Source organism: Cnephaeus nilssonii (genome assembly GCF_951640355.1).
Source record: "Cnephaeus nilssonii genome assembly, chromosome: 11".
In the NCBI taxonomy this organism is placed as follows: Eukaryota; Metazoa; Chordata; class Mammalia; order Chiroptera; family Vespertilionidae; genus Cnephaeus; species Cnephaeus nilssonii.
Genome location: NC_137082.1, coordinates 89,146,538 through 89,160,122, shown reverse-complemented (window position 1 = coordinate 89,160,122; position 13,585 = coordinate 89,146,538). Strand labels below are relative to the sequence as shown.

The 13,585-nt window shown below is 41.4% G+C and overlaps 1 protein-coding gene across 4 annotated transcripts in view; it reads right to left on the bottom strand.

The window, feature by feature from the left end:
- Positions 1–2,021: 2,021 nt before the first annotated feature.
- Positions 2,022–13,585, bottom strand: part of TRAPPC8 (trafficking protein particle complex subunit 8) — a 70,045-nt gene continuing 58,481 nt past the window's right edge. For 3 of the 4 annotated variants that reach the window (XM_079784229.1, XM_079784230.1, XM_079784231.1), the window contains 7 exons: positions 10,708–10,776; positions 10,562–10,620; positions 7,686–7,853; positions 6,182–6,283; positions 4,971–5,116; positions 3,900–3,989; positions 2,022–3,060 (listed from right to left, as the gene is read on the bottom strand). In XM_079784229.1, coding sequence (XP_079640355.1) covers positions 2,826–3,060; positions 3,900–3,989; positions 4,971–5,116; positions 6,182–6,283; positions 7,686–7,853; positions 10,562–10,620; positions 10,708–10,776 — 869 coding nt within the window. In that variant the 3' untranslated portion in view covers positions 2,022–2,825. The remainder of the gene's footprint in view (positions 3,061–3,899; positions 3,990–4,970; positions 5,117–6,181; positions 6,284–7,685; positions 7,854–10,561; positions 10,621–10,707; positions 10,777–13,585) is intronic. The other variant, XM_079784232.1, reaches the window with a different exon arrangement.

Genomic DNA, 13,585 nt, shown 5'->3' with positions numbered 1-13,585 from the left:
GTAAGTGAAGCCCGCCTTTGGAAGGAATGAGCATCCCTTCGCCCTATGCAGGCCCCTCTTGTTTCTCCTCCTTTACTCTTGTCCAGATTCCCAAGATACAAAGACAATGCCACTTAGTGTTAAGGCGAGTAAAACTTGACAGGGCTGGGAGGTAGGTAGGGGGCATGGCATACAGTTTTCCTGCGATGGAGCATTACCAAACAGGTTTGACCCTGAGGAAGATGATGAAATGGGCCACGTTTTTCTTCAGCATCCTGCCACTTCCCCTTTAGACCCTGCCCCGACTCCTGCAGCCCCATCAGCCTCCTCTCCTCCCTGGAGGCACTGCTTCTACAAACTCCTGGCAAGCCTGACATTTGGAAGACAGGTTGGGGTATGCTATTAGGGTACCTACATGCATGTGCAACTTCATGGAGTCTTCTGGAAATTAGGCCTAAGGGTGTGAATGTCGAATGGAAGAATTTCAGTTGAGATTGAAAGTTATTTGGGCTGCACAAGCCTCAAAATACTCAATAGTCTAAGTAGCTGACTGATGAGGTAATTTCTGTCAGGAGGCATGTCCTTAGCTGTGTGATGGATGGTCCCTCTTCCTGCTGCTGCAGAGACTCAAACACCTGCCTGTCACCAGAGCTCTGCTCCACCAGCTCTCATTATACTTTCACAGTTAGTGTCAACTTCTGTTTAGTGACTTCAACTCACCCTTAAGTCCTCTGTTCTCTCATTTTCTACCCAGTCTTTCTGGATTCGTCTTCCCCTCCTCCACTCACCACAAAAGCTCCCAGGAGAGGCCGAAAGCCAGGTGGGAATCAGTGCCAAACTTGCCCGGACAGGTGTCAGGTTAGCAAAAATCTGTCTAGTTATGCTAAAAGCACGAGTTAGGTGTGGCTTCACCTGCTCTTCTAGTTGATTTGCACACTTATTTGGAGAATGAATGGGAACATTTTGATTTGGGCAGACACCTCTGTCCTGCGGCCACCTGGAAGTCAACTCTCTGGGTTTGTCTGTCTGAACATATCTTAGTTTCACTTCCATTTTGAAAGGAATTCTTGCTGAGTGGAGAATTCTGGCTTAGCAGCTGGTTCCAATCCTCTGAGGAGACTCTGCTATCTTCTGGCTTCTATTATTTTTGGTGAGAAGTCGGGTAGTATTTGTTGAATTACTACCATTCAAGTAAGTTTTGTCTTCTGTATTTAAGATTGTTTCCTCCTTTAATTTCCACCGTGTCACCATGATGCATCTGGATACATAGGTTTCTTTATATTCGTATTGTTTGGAACTTATTGAACTACTTGAATCTCTAACTTGATGTGCATCTTGGAAAATTCTCAAAGAATCTCTTCATATACTGCTTTTGCCCTATCCTCTCTCCTTTCTAGGACTCCAAATAAACAGATAGGATCTCTCACTGAACTCATTTTTTCACCCACTTTCCACCCTTTTCCTCTCCTTGCTTCAGTTTGGATGATTTCTCCTGACCTGTACTTCTTCACATGTGTCCAATGCAAGGCTCTGCCTCTCAGCTGCTGCTTCATAAGTGGTCACACACTCCAAGGAAAGCAGTCCCAAATGACGGTCTCCTCTCTCTGGACTGCCTTCTGGATTTGGGTCCTCTTATAATTGGCTATATTGGTCACACTTTGTTTTTGTTAAGATGTTTTCTTCTACTTGGTTTGCAGTTTTACTTGGCTTCAGCAGGAAGGCTAAATGACCTGGTCGGCCATAACCAGCACCGGTCTTCAAGGTGGTCATTCATAACAGGTTCATAAACACGGATCTTCCTTTCTCCCGGAAAGAAGAGGATTACACATTTGTAACTGGGCATCAGACACAACACTCTGGCAGACGAGATTCATGTGCCCACGTTTAACAAGGTCACAAGGACTGCAGGAACAAAGACTGTGCTTCACTTTAGAACCAAAGATGAGAAAATGCTTTCTCAGGAAATTGGTCTGGTACCTGCCATCATAATAGAGTTGGCATTCATTTTAAATAAAGATTAGGTCCTCAGAATAGAAAAAAAGACCATCTAATAAATTTATACAGTGAATAGCGTGTCTTTATTCTATTTACAGTACATTTGTTATAAATATAATACATTTTTGAAAAGCTTATTTTTATTAACTGAGATTTATATTTTAAACAGATCAACTCAAATGTTAAAGTTACATAATAAAGAATATAATTTAAATGACAAAAATCTCATATTGTGAAATAGTGCACACTATGCTGAGATGAATGAGGAAAAAAAGGTCAAACTCCTTTCAAAACTATATTCAAAGCATCAGAAAAAAATTTCTTTTTACAAAGTTATGTATAAGCCATAGGGAACCACCAGGTACTGAACCATGACTTTGTAACCAAAGTTCAGAACTGATTTTAGAGAACCGTGTGAAGCAAGACAGGAAAGTTTGTATTTCATACTCTATTGAACTTCACAGTAAAGCTGGAGTTTGACTAAAGGCTTAACAGGAGAGTACTGCCAACGAGGCCTTTTCTTCCTCAAAATCGTCTAATGTTCGCATACCATCAGTAAGTTGTAACAGCAGACTTAGACACTGGTTTTTAAGATGGTGCTTAATAAGGTGCATGGATATGTTGAAGTTCTGCAATATGAGCATGTAAATTATTACCAGGTTTAAAGAAATACAAAAGAAGAATATCAGTTTCTCAGTCCAACGTGCTTTACATCATCAGCAAATTGACAAGTATTTTGCAGTGATCCGACACCAACCTCGAGAGCAAGTTAGGTATTTCAAATACTGCTGTAAAAGTCAGTCAGTAAAATAATCTGATTCTTGTGGATTTCAGTACAACTTCACAAGCTGTCACACATTATTAATGATGATCAGGGCAGGCATGGAGTTCTGCTGACTTGTTTCAAACACTGTGACTTGGTCCGATAACTTGGCAAATACCCTAGGAGTTCCAAGGTTATAGACACCTGTGTGGACAAAGCATGCTTTCAGCTGCAAACTGTGAATCTCCTCGCTTTTAAGCTGCAGTTTATACTGTGTTTGTCCAAGCCATGTAAATGATCCATGGATTTCCAATGATTCTGGACTAAGGAAGGAGGGAAAGGGTAAGTTGAAGGGTTTTTTCTTTATAAAGTTAACCCCAAAGTCCCAAATAACACATCCCTTCTATCTAGCAATTTTATTTCTAGAAATAATTTTATGAAGCCAACTATTTATTAAACACTCAAAACAGCAGCTAGCAAATGATGGAACCTGTTTTCAAACCGGAGCTTTTAACCACCTGGCTAACCATACATAAAAACCCATGTGTATGTAAGAATGCTTATAATATTGAAACTGTTTATAATACTGAAAAATGGAAAGCAACTCAGTATCTACCAATAACTCATTAGTTACTTAATTACAATACAAATAATCATAAACAGAATGTGTTTGGATTTCCGAGAGTTGCTTCCGATCAACAATGAGTGTATGTTTCACATTACTTTTCTAACAATCCACAAATTTCTGAATTCCAAAAAGCACCAGCTGTTGGAATATCAGATGCGGGAGTATGAACCAGCATTTTTTTTAAGTATTATTTATAATCAGGAAAATAAAACTTAAAAAAACACACCTTTTATCACAATCTTGCTGGTTTTCAATTTTAGAGTTCCTTCTCACCAACAAACTTCCATAAAACTTTTAGCTCTGGTCAAATTAATGTCCTGCTTGGGGGAGGCTTTCCATTTTGTCCCTACCCTATGCTAAGATAACCCTCCGTGACCCTTTGCTAGCACTTCTGCAACACCAAACAGAAGAAATCAGGACACGCCTGAGTAAACTTTATCCATGTTAGTAACTATTTGCAGAATTTCAAAATATTAAATTGCTCTCAAATCAACCTTAAACTATAAAAAAACCTTTCACTACATAAACCTTTACCTTGTGGTTTTATGCCGAAGATCAACTATGACATCAACATCAGCCTTAGAACAATTGGAGAGTAAAAGGGTGACTGGTACTAAACACAGGCTATGGAAGAAAATAAACACAATAATTAGCTGTGTGTTTTTAAAAACCAACTTTCGAGTAAATAACACTTAAGAATACCTTATAGAGAAGCAGCTCCTTAAAAACAACTAGATTTAAGAAGGAATAAAACTGGGACCCAAAACCACTTAAGACAAATTGTGTATGTGAATAAAGTAAAACATAGTAATACAATGCCTAAGTATCAGAATATACACATCCACAAAACCATTTTTTATTTCAATGTATTATAGTTAATCTTAAAAAAAAACACAAAAACAAAACACTAAAATATTTCTAGGTGGTTATTTCCCAAAATGAAAACAAAAGTAAATAATCTCAACTACAAAAGACCAACAGAGGAAAAATAAATCCTGGAACTGCCAACACATAACCCTGTTCTCCTCCCCACTCAGTCTCTCAGGAAACAGAACACCTTCGGCACGATGCCACGTGCGCTTTCACTGGGAATGGGGCCACGGCTCGCCAGCCCCAGCACATTCCTGCTTTCCTATTACACTTCATTCACTCCTGTCAATTCTTTCACCCACACATCTTAGGAACCCAGCACTTCACCCCCTCTTCATTTTCCTCTGGAAGTTTACCACTTGGTAAATCTTAAGTAATTAATACTGTCGAAACTTGAACTGTTTTGATGTGTCTATATTGCATTCATGTCTTGGGTTTAATTTCTGTCTCTAAAACAAACACAAAATTATATAATATTTTTTCCTTGTTTCTGACTTAATGATAAACCTGCTCATTAAAAGGAATACTTTTGGCAACTGAGGTGGCTGAGGCAATATCCATCTTTAACCATAGCAGCAACACAGAGAACTGTAGTCAAGGGTAAATTACTAACACCAATACTTATAGATTAACTATTATTCTAAATTTCTCCTTCAGCATTTGGGTTAATGCCATTGTCAAATTAAACAAGTGTGTATGTGTTGTATAAAAATTTTAACAAAAAAACCCTCAAACCTTTTTTGATGAAATGGGTGGTTAAGTGACTCTGGGTAGTGAAGACTTGTTTTAATGAGACTAGAAAGCTGCTCTACAGATGGTCTCGAAGAAACTGCAGTGTGTTCTGGCCTGAAAAATTTTAATGGTTCCATTTCCGGTGGCTCCTGAAAAAATACATGACAATAAAAGCACTGCCTTATTATAATGTATAATGAATACAAAGTTAAAACCAATAAAGTAAAGCAGACACTATTTCTGCTGTTATTTAAACCAACAGTTGGAATCATTTGCAATATAATTTAGGATAAAGAAACTAGGATATGGAATCATTTATTCATTTCCCATTTATTATATGCTGTACTTAAATGTTGTTGTTTTTTAATATATTTTTATTAGTTTCAGAGAGGGAAGGGAGAGGGAGAAAGAGATAGAAACATCAAGGAGAGAGAATCATTGACTGGCTGTCGCCATGAATTCCAGCAACTTCACATATTAGCTCTATGATCTTAGATAAGCTAGTTAATAGGTTAAGACTTAATTTCCTCATATGTAAAAAGGGGTTCATAATAATAACAATAATTTCAAAAGTTGTGGTTCTTATCTGGTGAAAGGGCTTAGTAGTAAGGCTATCTTCATCCTGTTGTATAGCATCTGTTTACCTTTTTAATGTAAAGCTTGAAAATTAAGATCTATTTATAAACACAATATAAAGTAACTATTTGAATTACTGGACTAAATGTGCTTAAATTTTGTTCACAGATACTATGAGAACTTTTTGGTAAGACCAAACAGTATTTCAGGAGAAATAAGAAAACACATTAAACACTATTACCAGCTGCTACCCCACTCCAGAGGGCGTCCGGTACATTTTAAGAGATGCCCCTGGAATTCCACAACAGGGTGGGCCTGTTACAAGTGAGGAAATCTAGAGAACACTGTTCTCTCGAGCAAAGCAGTTCTTAATATAGATATATATTAATATAGTATGAATTCTAGATTCAATATAGAGTATACCGTAGGAACCACAAATGCATCTTAATACTCTTAGAAGGGGTTAATGAATTTTATAAGAAATTTACGTTCATTTCTAATTTTAATCAGTCTTCTCAACCAACCACCAACTCAAATCCTAACATAAAGGCTTGCACAAGCCAGACCGCATCCAAAATACAACCTCCCCCCCACCCCCGCCTTGTTTACAGGAAAGCCCCAAAGCAAACCGTTAGTACCTGTTTCTGCGGATACGAATAGGCTTCTTTTCCTACAGTGTGAAGAACAACATGATGCTGACCTTCCAAAATAAGCTGCTTACTGTCTTCCACCACGTAAGCCTAAGACACAAAGCATAAGAATGTCACCCTGCTGAGCAGGAACCTGAAAAGCAACTCAGGGATTCTCTTTCCCTGCTGCTGCGGAGTTAGGCTGAGGTGGGGGTTGGGTGTGTTCAAATCTTGGCTCCATCCCTAACCCACCTCCATGGCTGAGGGCGCATTGCTGCTGGAGGGTAATGGGGCTAATGCTGCTCTGCGCTGAAGACTGCCCTCAGCGCCATGGCCTAGCGTGCGGAACTAGGGGAATACATCAGTCACTGTGAAACCCACAGAGGAAAGCCCCGGAGAAGCGGTTGGCTGCAGTTGAGTGGTGGTTACGGACTAGGGCAAAGAGTCTCAGGCCAAGGATGTCACCGAGGAGTATTTCAAATCCAAGAAATGAACAAATAAACTCGGCTTTGTTTCTAAAAAAAAAAAAAGTAACCAACGCAGTATTTAATGGAAGGCAGAAATATTATGGCTACTACCTACCAATTACTAACACTCACGGCTGTGTCAGCATTTCTACTTTTTTTTATTCACTGAATCTATGAAGTATTTGTCGAAATCTGTCTGCCTCAATATAACACAGCTGGCTTGGACATTTCAGAGACACATCTGAAATCTGTTCCAATTTGCTCTAGAGTGCCTAAGGCACTAGAACAAAAGAACAGTGTCATGAGACAAGCTCCTTTTCCTTACTGGAATACCAATATAGAGGCAAAGGCTTATTATATTCCTCTCTATCTGCTGGAAGTATATGCAGCAGCATTCTCAGATAAAATATTATGTCATAAAAAAAAATGCTATAGGCCCTGGCCAGCTGGGTAGCTCAGTTGGTTAGAGCGTCATCCCAATATGTCAAAGCTGCAGGTTCAATCCCCAGTCAGAGCACATACAAGAATATATCAATGAATGCATCAATAAATAGAACAACAAACTGATGTTTCTCTCTCTCTCCAAAATAAATAAAAATAAATTTTAAAATATGATACAGCAAAAAATAAAGGTAAAAATAAAGAAAACAAAGGAGAGAGGCAAATGGAATATATGAAAGATGAATAGCAACAAATGAGTAATGGGTACCAAGAGGTTCATGCTGCTATTTCCCCTTTTTCAGAGTTTGGAGAGTTTACTAATTAGTAAAGAGTTTAATACCTGCTGCCATGAAGCTCATCATGTGTACAGTATTCTCAGCATCACTTAGAAATAGCAATAATACAGAGGAAAGTGACTGAATTTGAATTCTTCCTTTTGGCAAAAAAAGTCATTATGGAACTACTAAAAAGTTATAAAACAACCTTAATACTGAAACTGGAATATTGAAGCAGGAAAAACATAGGTAGCAGTTTACATTTGTTCTTCAGCTCAAGAGTCAAATATGTACAAGCAAGGCTGGCTGAAATAACGTCACGTCACATACCTTCCACAATATGACAACATTCAAATCGACCTCACTGCACTTCTGAATTAATCTCACAGCGTCCTCTATCGACTGCTTTTCCGCATGCGCTGACGGCTGGACTTTTTTTAATTCAGAGGATAAACTTCGATAAAAGAAATCTGCACACGGGCTTGCCGAACTTATTATCTGTTAAAAGAATATCACTTGTCTAATCAATGTTTTCTACTGAATACACCCTGCCAAATTTATATTTCTGTAACTTGTACATACCCAAAAGGCTTATTTGATAATTTCAGGTCAATGTGTTGACTATAGAGAGGCCACACTAATACTTAAACACCTAAAATATCTGGTACAAATTACCTGGAATCTTAAAAGATGTTACTTCAACATAATTAATCTACACTGCTGTGACATTAGGTTTGATCTTTCAAGTATCCATGATGAATGAGTAGCTCTAAGAAAATGATTAAAAAATAAATTGTTGAAAAGAAAGTAAATTTTTTCACTATTAAAATATTAAAAGTATTTCTCATTCAAATACTTAGAACACTAGGCAACATCCCACCAACCAGAATGCAAGTGACTCTGGTATTAATTTGGCTCTTATACTTGAAGGGAGAGAATATGAGAAAAGAATTTTAAATGGACTCAGCGCTGCAGGATTTCCCTTAATGGAACATTGTTTCATCGTAAAATCTCTTAGATTTCCTGCATTACAGGCTGTATTATATAGATGCCAACCTTAGATTTAATAACTATTAATAAATATATACATTGTCCCCATTAGGAGTGAACTTTTCTGGTAAACTACTGTCCCATAGTTTTCTCATTGATCTGCAATGCTTGGTAAGTTCTACTCAACCAGATTCATCATAAGGGGAAATGCCTTTGTTTCTGTCTTCAATGTTCCCATACAAAACTATGCAGTAACAATACAATAACAATTACAACCTGAATATAATTCAAGAGGCCTGGTGATGTTTCTAGGTATTTTAAATTTAAAAATGAACCAAACAAAGCAAATGAAGTCCTGAAAGCTAAATTCAACCATTTGGGAAGCACAGTAGCTCCAAAAGTCATACTTGTTTTAGAATTATTGGGGTTTTGGTGCTCTGAGCTATTTCTAAATACCTGTTTCCTCAAAATGTCAAAAGACAGTTACAAAGAGTAAGTCAGATGAAGGCAAATGATAAGAGAAATACAAAAAGTAAAAGGATGTTTGGAATTATCAAGGGAAAAAACACAAGGAAGAAATAATGCCAATAACAGCACACAACATAGAATTTTACATCCTTGGTCCAGAATTTTTTAGAAGCAGATCCCCAGATCACCTCTTCAGATTATCTGCAGGGCTGGTTGAAAATGCATATTCCCAATCTCCACCCAAGACATAAAGAAAAGGAGCTTTAGAGGTAGAAAGGCAAAGCTCTCATTTTCACAAAATTCTCTAAGTCAAAAATAGGGTCTGCAGACTGATAACCTCAAGATCACCTGGCAGCTTCCTATAAAATAAAAGGCTAATATGCAAATCGACTGAACAGTGGAACGTCCTGTCACTATGATGCACACTGATCACCAGGGGGCAGACACTCAACATAGGAGCTGCCCCCTGGTGGTCAGTGCACTCCCACAGGGGGTAGCGCTGCTCAGCCAGAAGCTGGGCTCACGGCTGGTGAGCTCACTGGCAGTGGCGGGAACCTTTCCCGCCTCCATGGCAGCACTAAGGATGTCCGACTGCCGGCTTAGGCCCGCTCCCCCCAAGGGATCCCAGACTGCGAGAGGGCGCAGGCCGGGCTGAGGGGACCCTCCCCACCACCATCCCCCCCACTGCGAGTGGATGAATTTTGTGCACCAGGCTTCCAGTATAATAATATATAATAAAAGGCTAATATGCAAATCGACCGAACGGCAGAACAACTGGTCGCTATGATGCACACTGACCACCAGGGGGCAAACGCTCAGTGCAGTGTGCTGCCACAGGGGGCGTGCTGCTCAGCCAGAAGCTGGGGTCACGGCTGGCGAGCGCAGTGGTGGTGGCAGGAGCCTCTCCTGCCTCCGTGGCAGCGCTTGCTAAGGATGTTCGACTGCTGGCTTAGGCCCGCTCCCTAAGACGTCAGTCAGACATCCCCTGAGGGCTCCTGGACTGTGAGAGGGCACAGGCTGGGCTAAGGGACCCCCCTCCCCCCACCCCCGAGTGCATGAATTTCATGCACCGGGCCTCTAGTAATAATATATTCTCAGGCTCACTCCAGTCCTGCTACATCAGAATCTGCATTTTACATCCCCAGGTGACTCATATGCACATTTTGAAAGTTTGAAAACTACTACTCTAGGGAATTCTTACAAATAATGAAGTTGGGAGTATCACTGCTTTAGACAGTAATACATTTAAAATTATAAGAGTTCATTACTTGGGTCTCAGAACCATATGGTAACCAAAATCCGGAGGATTATCATCTATATGTTCCACTGTGACCACTTTCTCTAGTAGACAGGTTCCTTCATATAATCCTATTTCTTTTTTTTTTTAGCCCCAAGAACTATACTTATTTCATGATACTCTTAAAAGAAAGTTAATTTTAAGTAATTGATTAAAATGGTATAACCCTTATAGCATTTTTGGTCTGTTTTGGGACATGAAGTCAAGTTGTAAAACCCAACAAAGTTGACAAGTTCATCCACCAAAGAATGCGGGGATTACTAAAGCAATAGTTTTGCCAAAAGAGGCAGATGTTCCAAAACTGTGACTTTTATTGTCATTATTCTTATTCTTCTTATTTTTTTTGGAGAACTGTGAATTTTAAAATCAAATGCTACTATGTAAAACTTCAGATAATAAAAAAAGAAAATTATAAAAAAAAAATCAAATGCCTCTGTGTTTATTTGCATACCTGTTCATTTCCAAAGATGATATCTGCAAAGGTGTATTTTTCTGAGGACTGTGTGGCATCTGAAAAATAGAGGGGAAAAACCTAATCATATCACTGGCACGAAATATAAAATGACCACAAAGAACGGTTAAAGTAAAATGATTTACCTTCTTTTTCCTTACATCGTATTGCCTTGAAGCAAAACTTTCCTTTTTCCCTACTGCCAAGTTTGGCATCTAGGAAGAATAGAAAATTTCAAAGATCGTTCTCAGTTTATGACATGCGAAAAGCAATTCATTATTCAGATTTCCTCAGTCAAATTGGAAAATAATTCATAATTATAAATAACTAGAGGCCCAGTACATGACTTTGTGCATGGGTGGGGTCCCTCGGCCTGGTCGGCGATTGGGGCCAATGGGAGCCGCAGAAGGTTGGCAGGGGGAGGGGCCATGGGAGGTTCCAATCGGGGCCATTGGGGCCAGCCAGCTGGGGGGGGGGGGGGCGGGAGCAGGGGAGGGACCACGGGAGGTGGGTTGGCCAGGGGGAGAGACCACAGGAGGTTGGCCAGCCATGGGAAATTGGCTGTGGGAGCACAATGACCACCAGGGAGGAGCTCCTGCGCCGAGTGTCTGCCCCCTGGTGGTCAGTACGCGTCATAGCAACCAGTCAACCGGTCGTTCGGTCACTTAGGCTTTTATATATATAGACTAGAGGCCCAGTGCACAAAATTCGTGCATGGGGGGTGTCCCTCAGCCCAGCCTGTACCCTCTCACAATCCAGGACTTTTCGGGGGATGTCCGACTGCCGGTTTAGGCCCGCCAGCAGTCGCAATCTGGGACCACTGGCTCCTAACTGCTCGTCTGCCTGCCTGATCACCCCAACCACCTCTGGCTGCCTGCCTAATCGCCCCTAACCACTCTGCCTGACTGCCTGAATGCCCCTAACTGCCTCTGCCTGCCTGCCTGATTGCCCCTAACCACCTCTACCTACCTGCCTGCCTGATAGCCTCTAACCACTCGCCTTCCTGCACGATTGCCCCTAACCACCTCTGCCTGCCAGCCTGATCACCCCTAACCGCTCCCTGGGGGGCAGGACCAGCTGGAGCGAGGGGCCATGGTCGTTCTGGTCTCTGGTCGTTCTACCGTTTTGGTCACTGGGCTTTTATTACATAGGATGTTTAAGGAAAAATGTCTTTGCTATCATCTCAATAAACTAAATCTCACTCAGCTCTTTAAAAGGATAAAATTAAATTTTCTTGAAAGACATGTTCATATGTTTGTCTGTCTATATATACACTGAGTGGCCAGATTATTATGTGTTCAGAGATCATAATAATCTGGCCACTCAGTGTATATAGACAGAAAGTTTGAAAGATTAGAACTTGTGGGCTAGGATGTCTAAAATCCCACCACTCTACCGATACTTCATTTCCGTTCAGTATCTAATCTAATAATAGACAAATATGCAAATTGACCGCACCTTCGCTATGCCCAAGCCACGCCCGCCAGCCAAGCCACGCCCGCCAACCAATCAGGACGAATATGCAAATTATCCCAACAAAGATGGCGGCTAATTTGCATATCGCGACAGCGTAGAAAGAAGCCAAGAGCTGCAGAAGGGAGCAAAGCTGCAGAGAAGCAAGCAAGCCGGGGGGGAGGAGAAGGGAGGAGCGGAGGCGGGGCCGGGGGAGAAGGGGCGGGGCCGGGGCCAGGGGAGAAGGGAGGAGCGGAGGCGGGGCCAGGGGAGAAGGAAGGAGCGAAGGCGGGGCCGGGGGAGAAGGAAGGAGAGCGGGCTGGCGGAGAAGGCGGGGTGGGGGAGAAGGGAGGAGCAGAGGCGGGGCCGGGGGAGAAGGGAAAAGCAGGCGGGCTGGCAGAGAAGGCGGGCCGGGGGAGAAGGGAAAAGCGGAGGCGGGGCCAGGGGAGAAGGAAGGAGAGTGGGCTGACAGAGAAGGCGGGGCGGGGGAAGGGAGGAGCAGAGGCGGGGCCGGGGGAGAAGGGAAGAGCGGAGGCGGGGCCGGGGGAGAAGGGAACAGCAGGCGGGTTGGCAGAGAAGGCGGGCCGGGGGAGAAGGGAGGAGCGGAGGCGGGGCCAGGGAAGAAGGAAGGAGAGCGGGCTGGCGGAGATCGCGGGGCGGGGGACAAGGGAGGAGAGCAGGCAGGGTGGGGTAGAGTGCAGCAGGAAACCCTATTGCAGGATTTTTCCTGCAACAGGAACGCTAGTTTATAATAATAAAAGTGCAATATGCTAATTAGACCAGACGGCCGAACGACCTTACGGACTAAGCTGGAGCTGTGAGGGCCAAGGCAGCCACCACGACTGCAAGGACAGAGCCCCTTGCACGAATTTCGTGCATCGGGCCTCTAGTTTCTTCATAATATGCATGATTTATACCAATATTGTTATATGCACATAATTTGCGAGAATATATTTTTTCACCATTGCAAACACCTCTAAAATGCTAATATATTTTAAATACCACAATAGTTTTGGTTGCAGCTTAATTTATATTACAGCTACACTGAATTTTTCCCTAGTGAGCATAAATCTTGCAATAAACTGCTCTGACCTATATGGGTTTACCTTATTTTAAGTTAATTCCTTTATATAAATGCCCAAAACAAGGATGACCCTGAGGCTAAGGGTTTAAACATTTTTTATATTTTTTGAATATGTATCATACAATTCATTTCCAGAAGGAGCAAATATCATTTTTCCAGCCTCACTCCACTCTTGTTACTGGCAGGATGATAAACTGATAGAAATATTCTGGAAAACAATTTGTCAGTATATATCACAAGTATGAATATTCTTTTTTTTCGATGTTATATAGGTATGGAAATACACAGAAGAGCCAGGGAGTACATAAGCATGGTTATATTCAGAAAATCCAGCCTTCTGATGGCAAAGGAAACTTCCATATTCTAGTCTATAAGTTTCTGAACTGTTTGAAATTTTGACAGTGATTGTGTATTCAGGTACCAATTTTACAAGTGAATAAAAAATAATGCAAATAGATCTTGAAGAGGATAAAAAGATGGAAGATGGA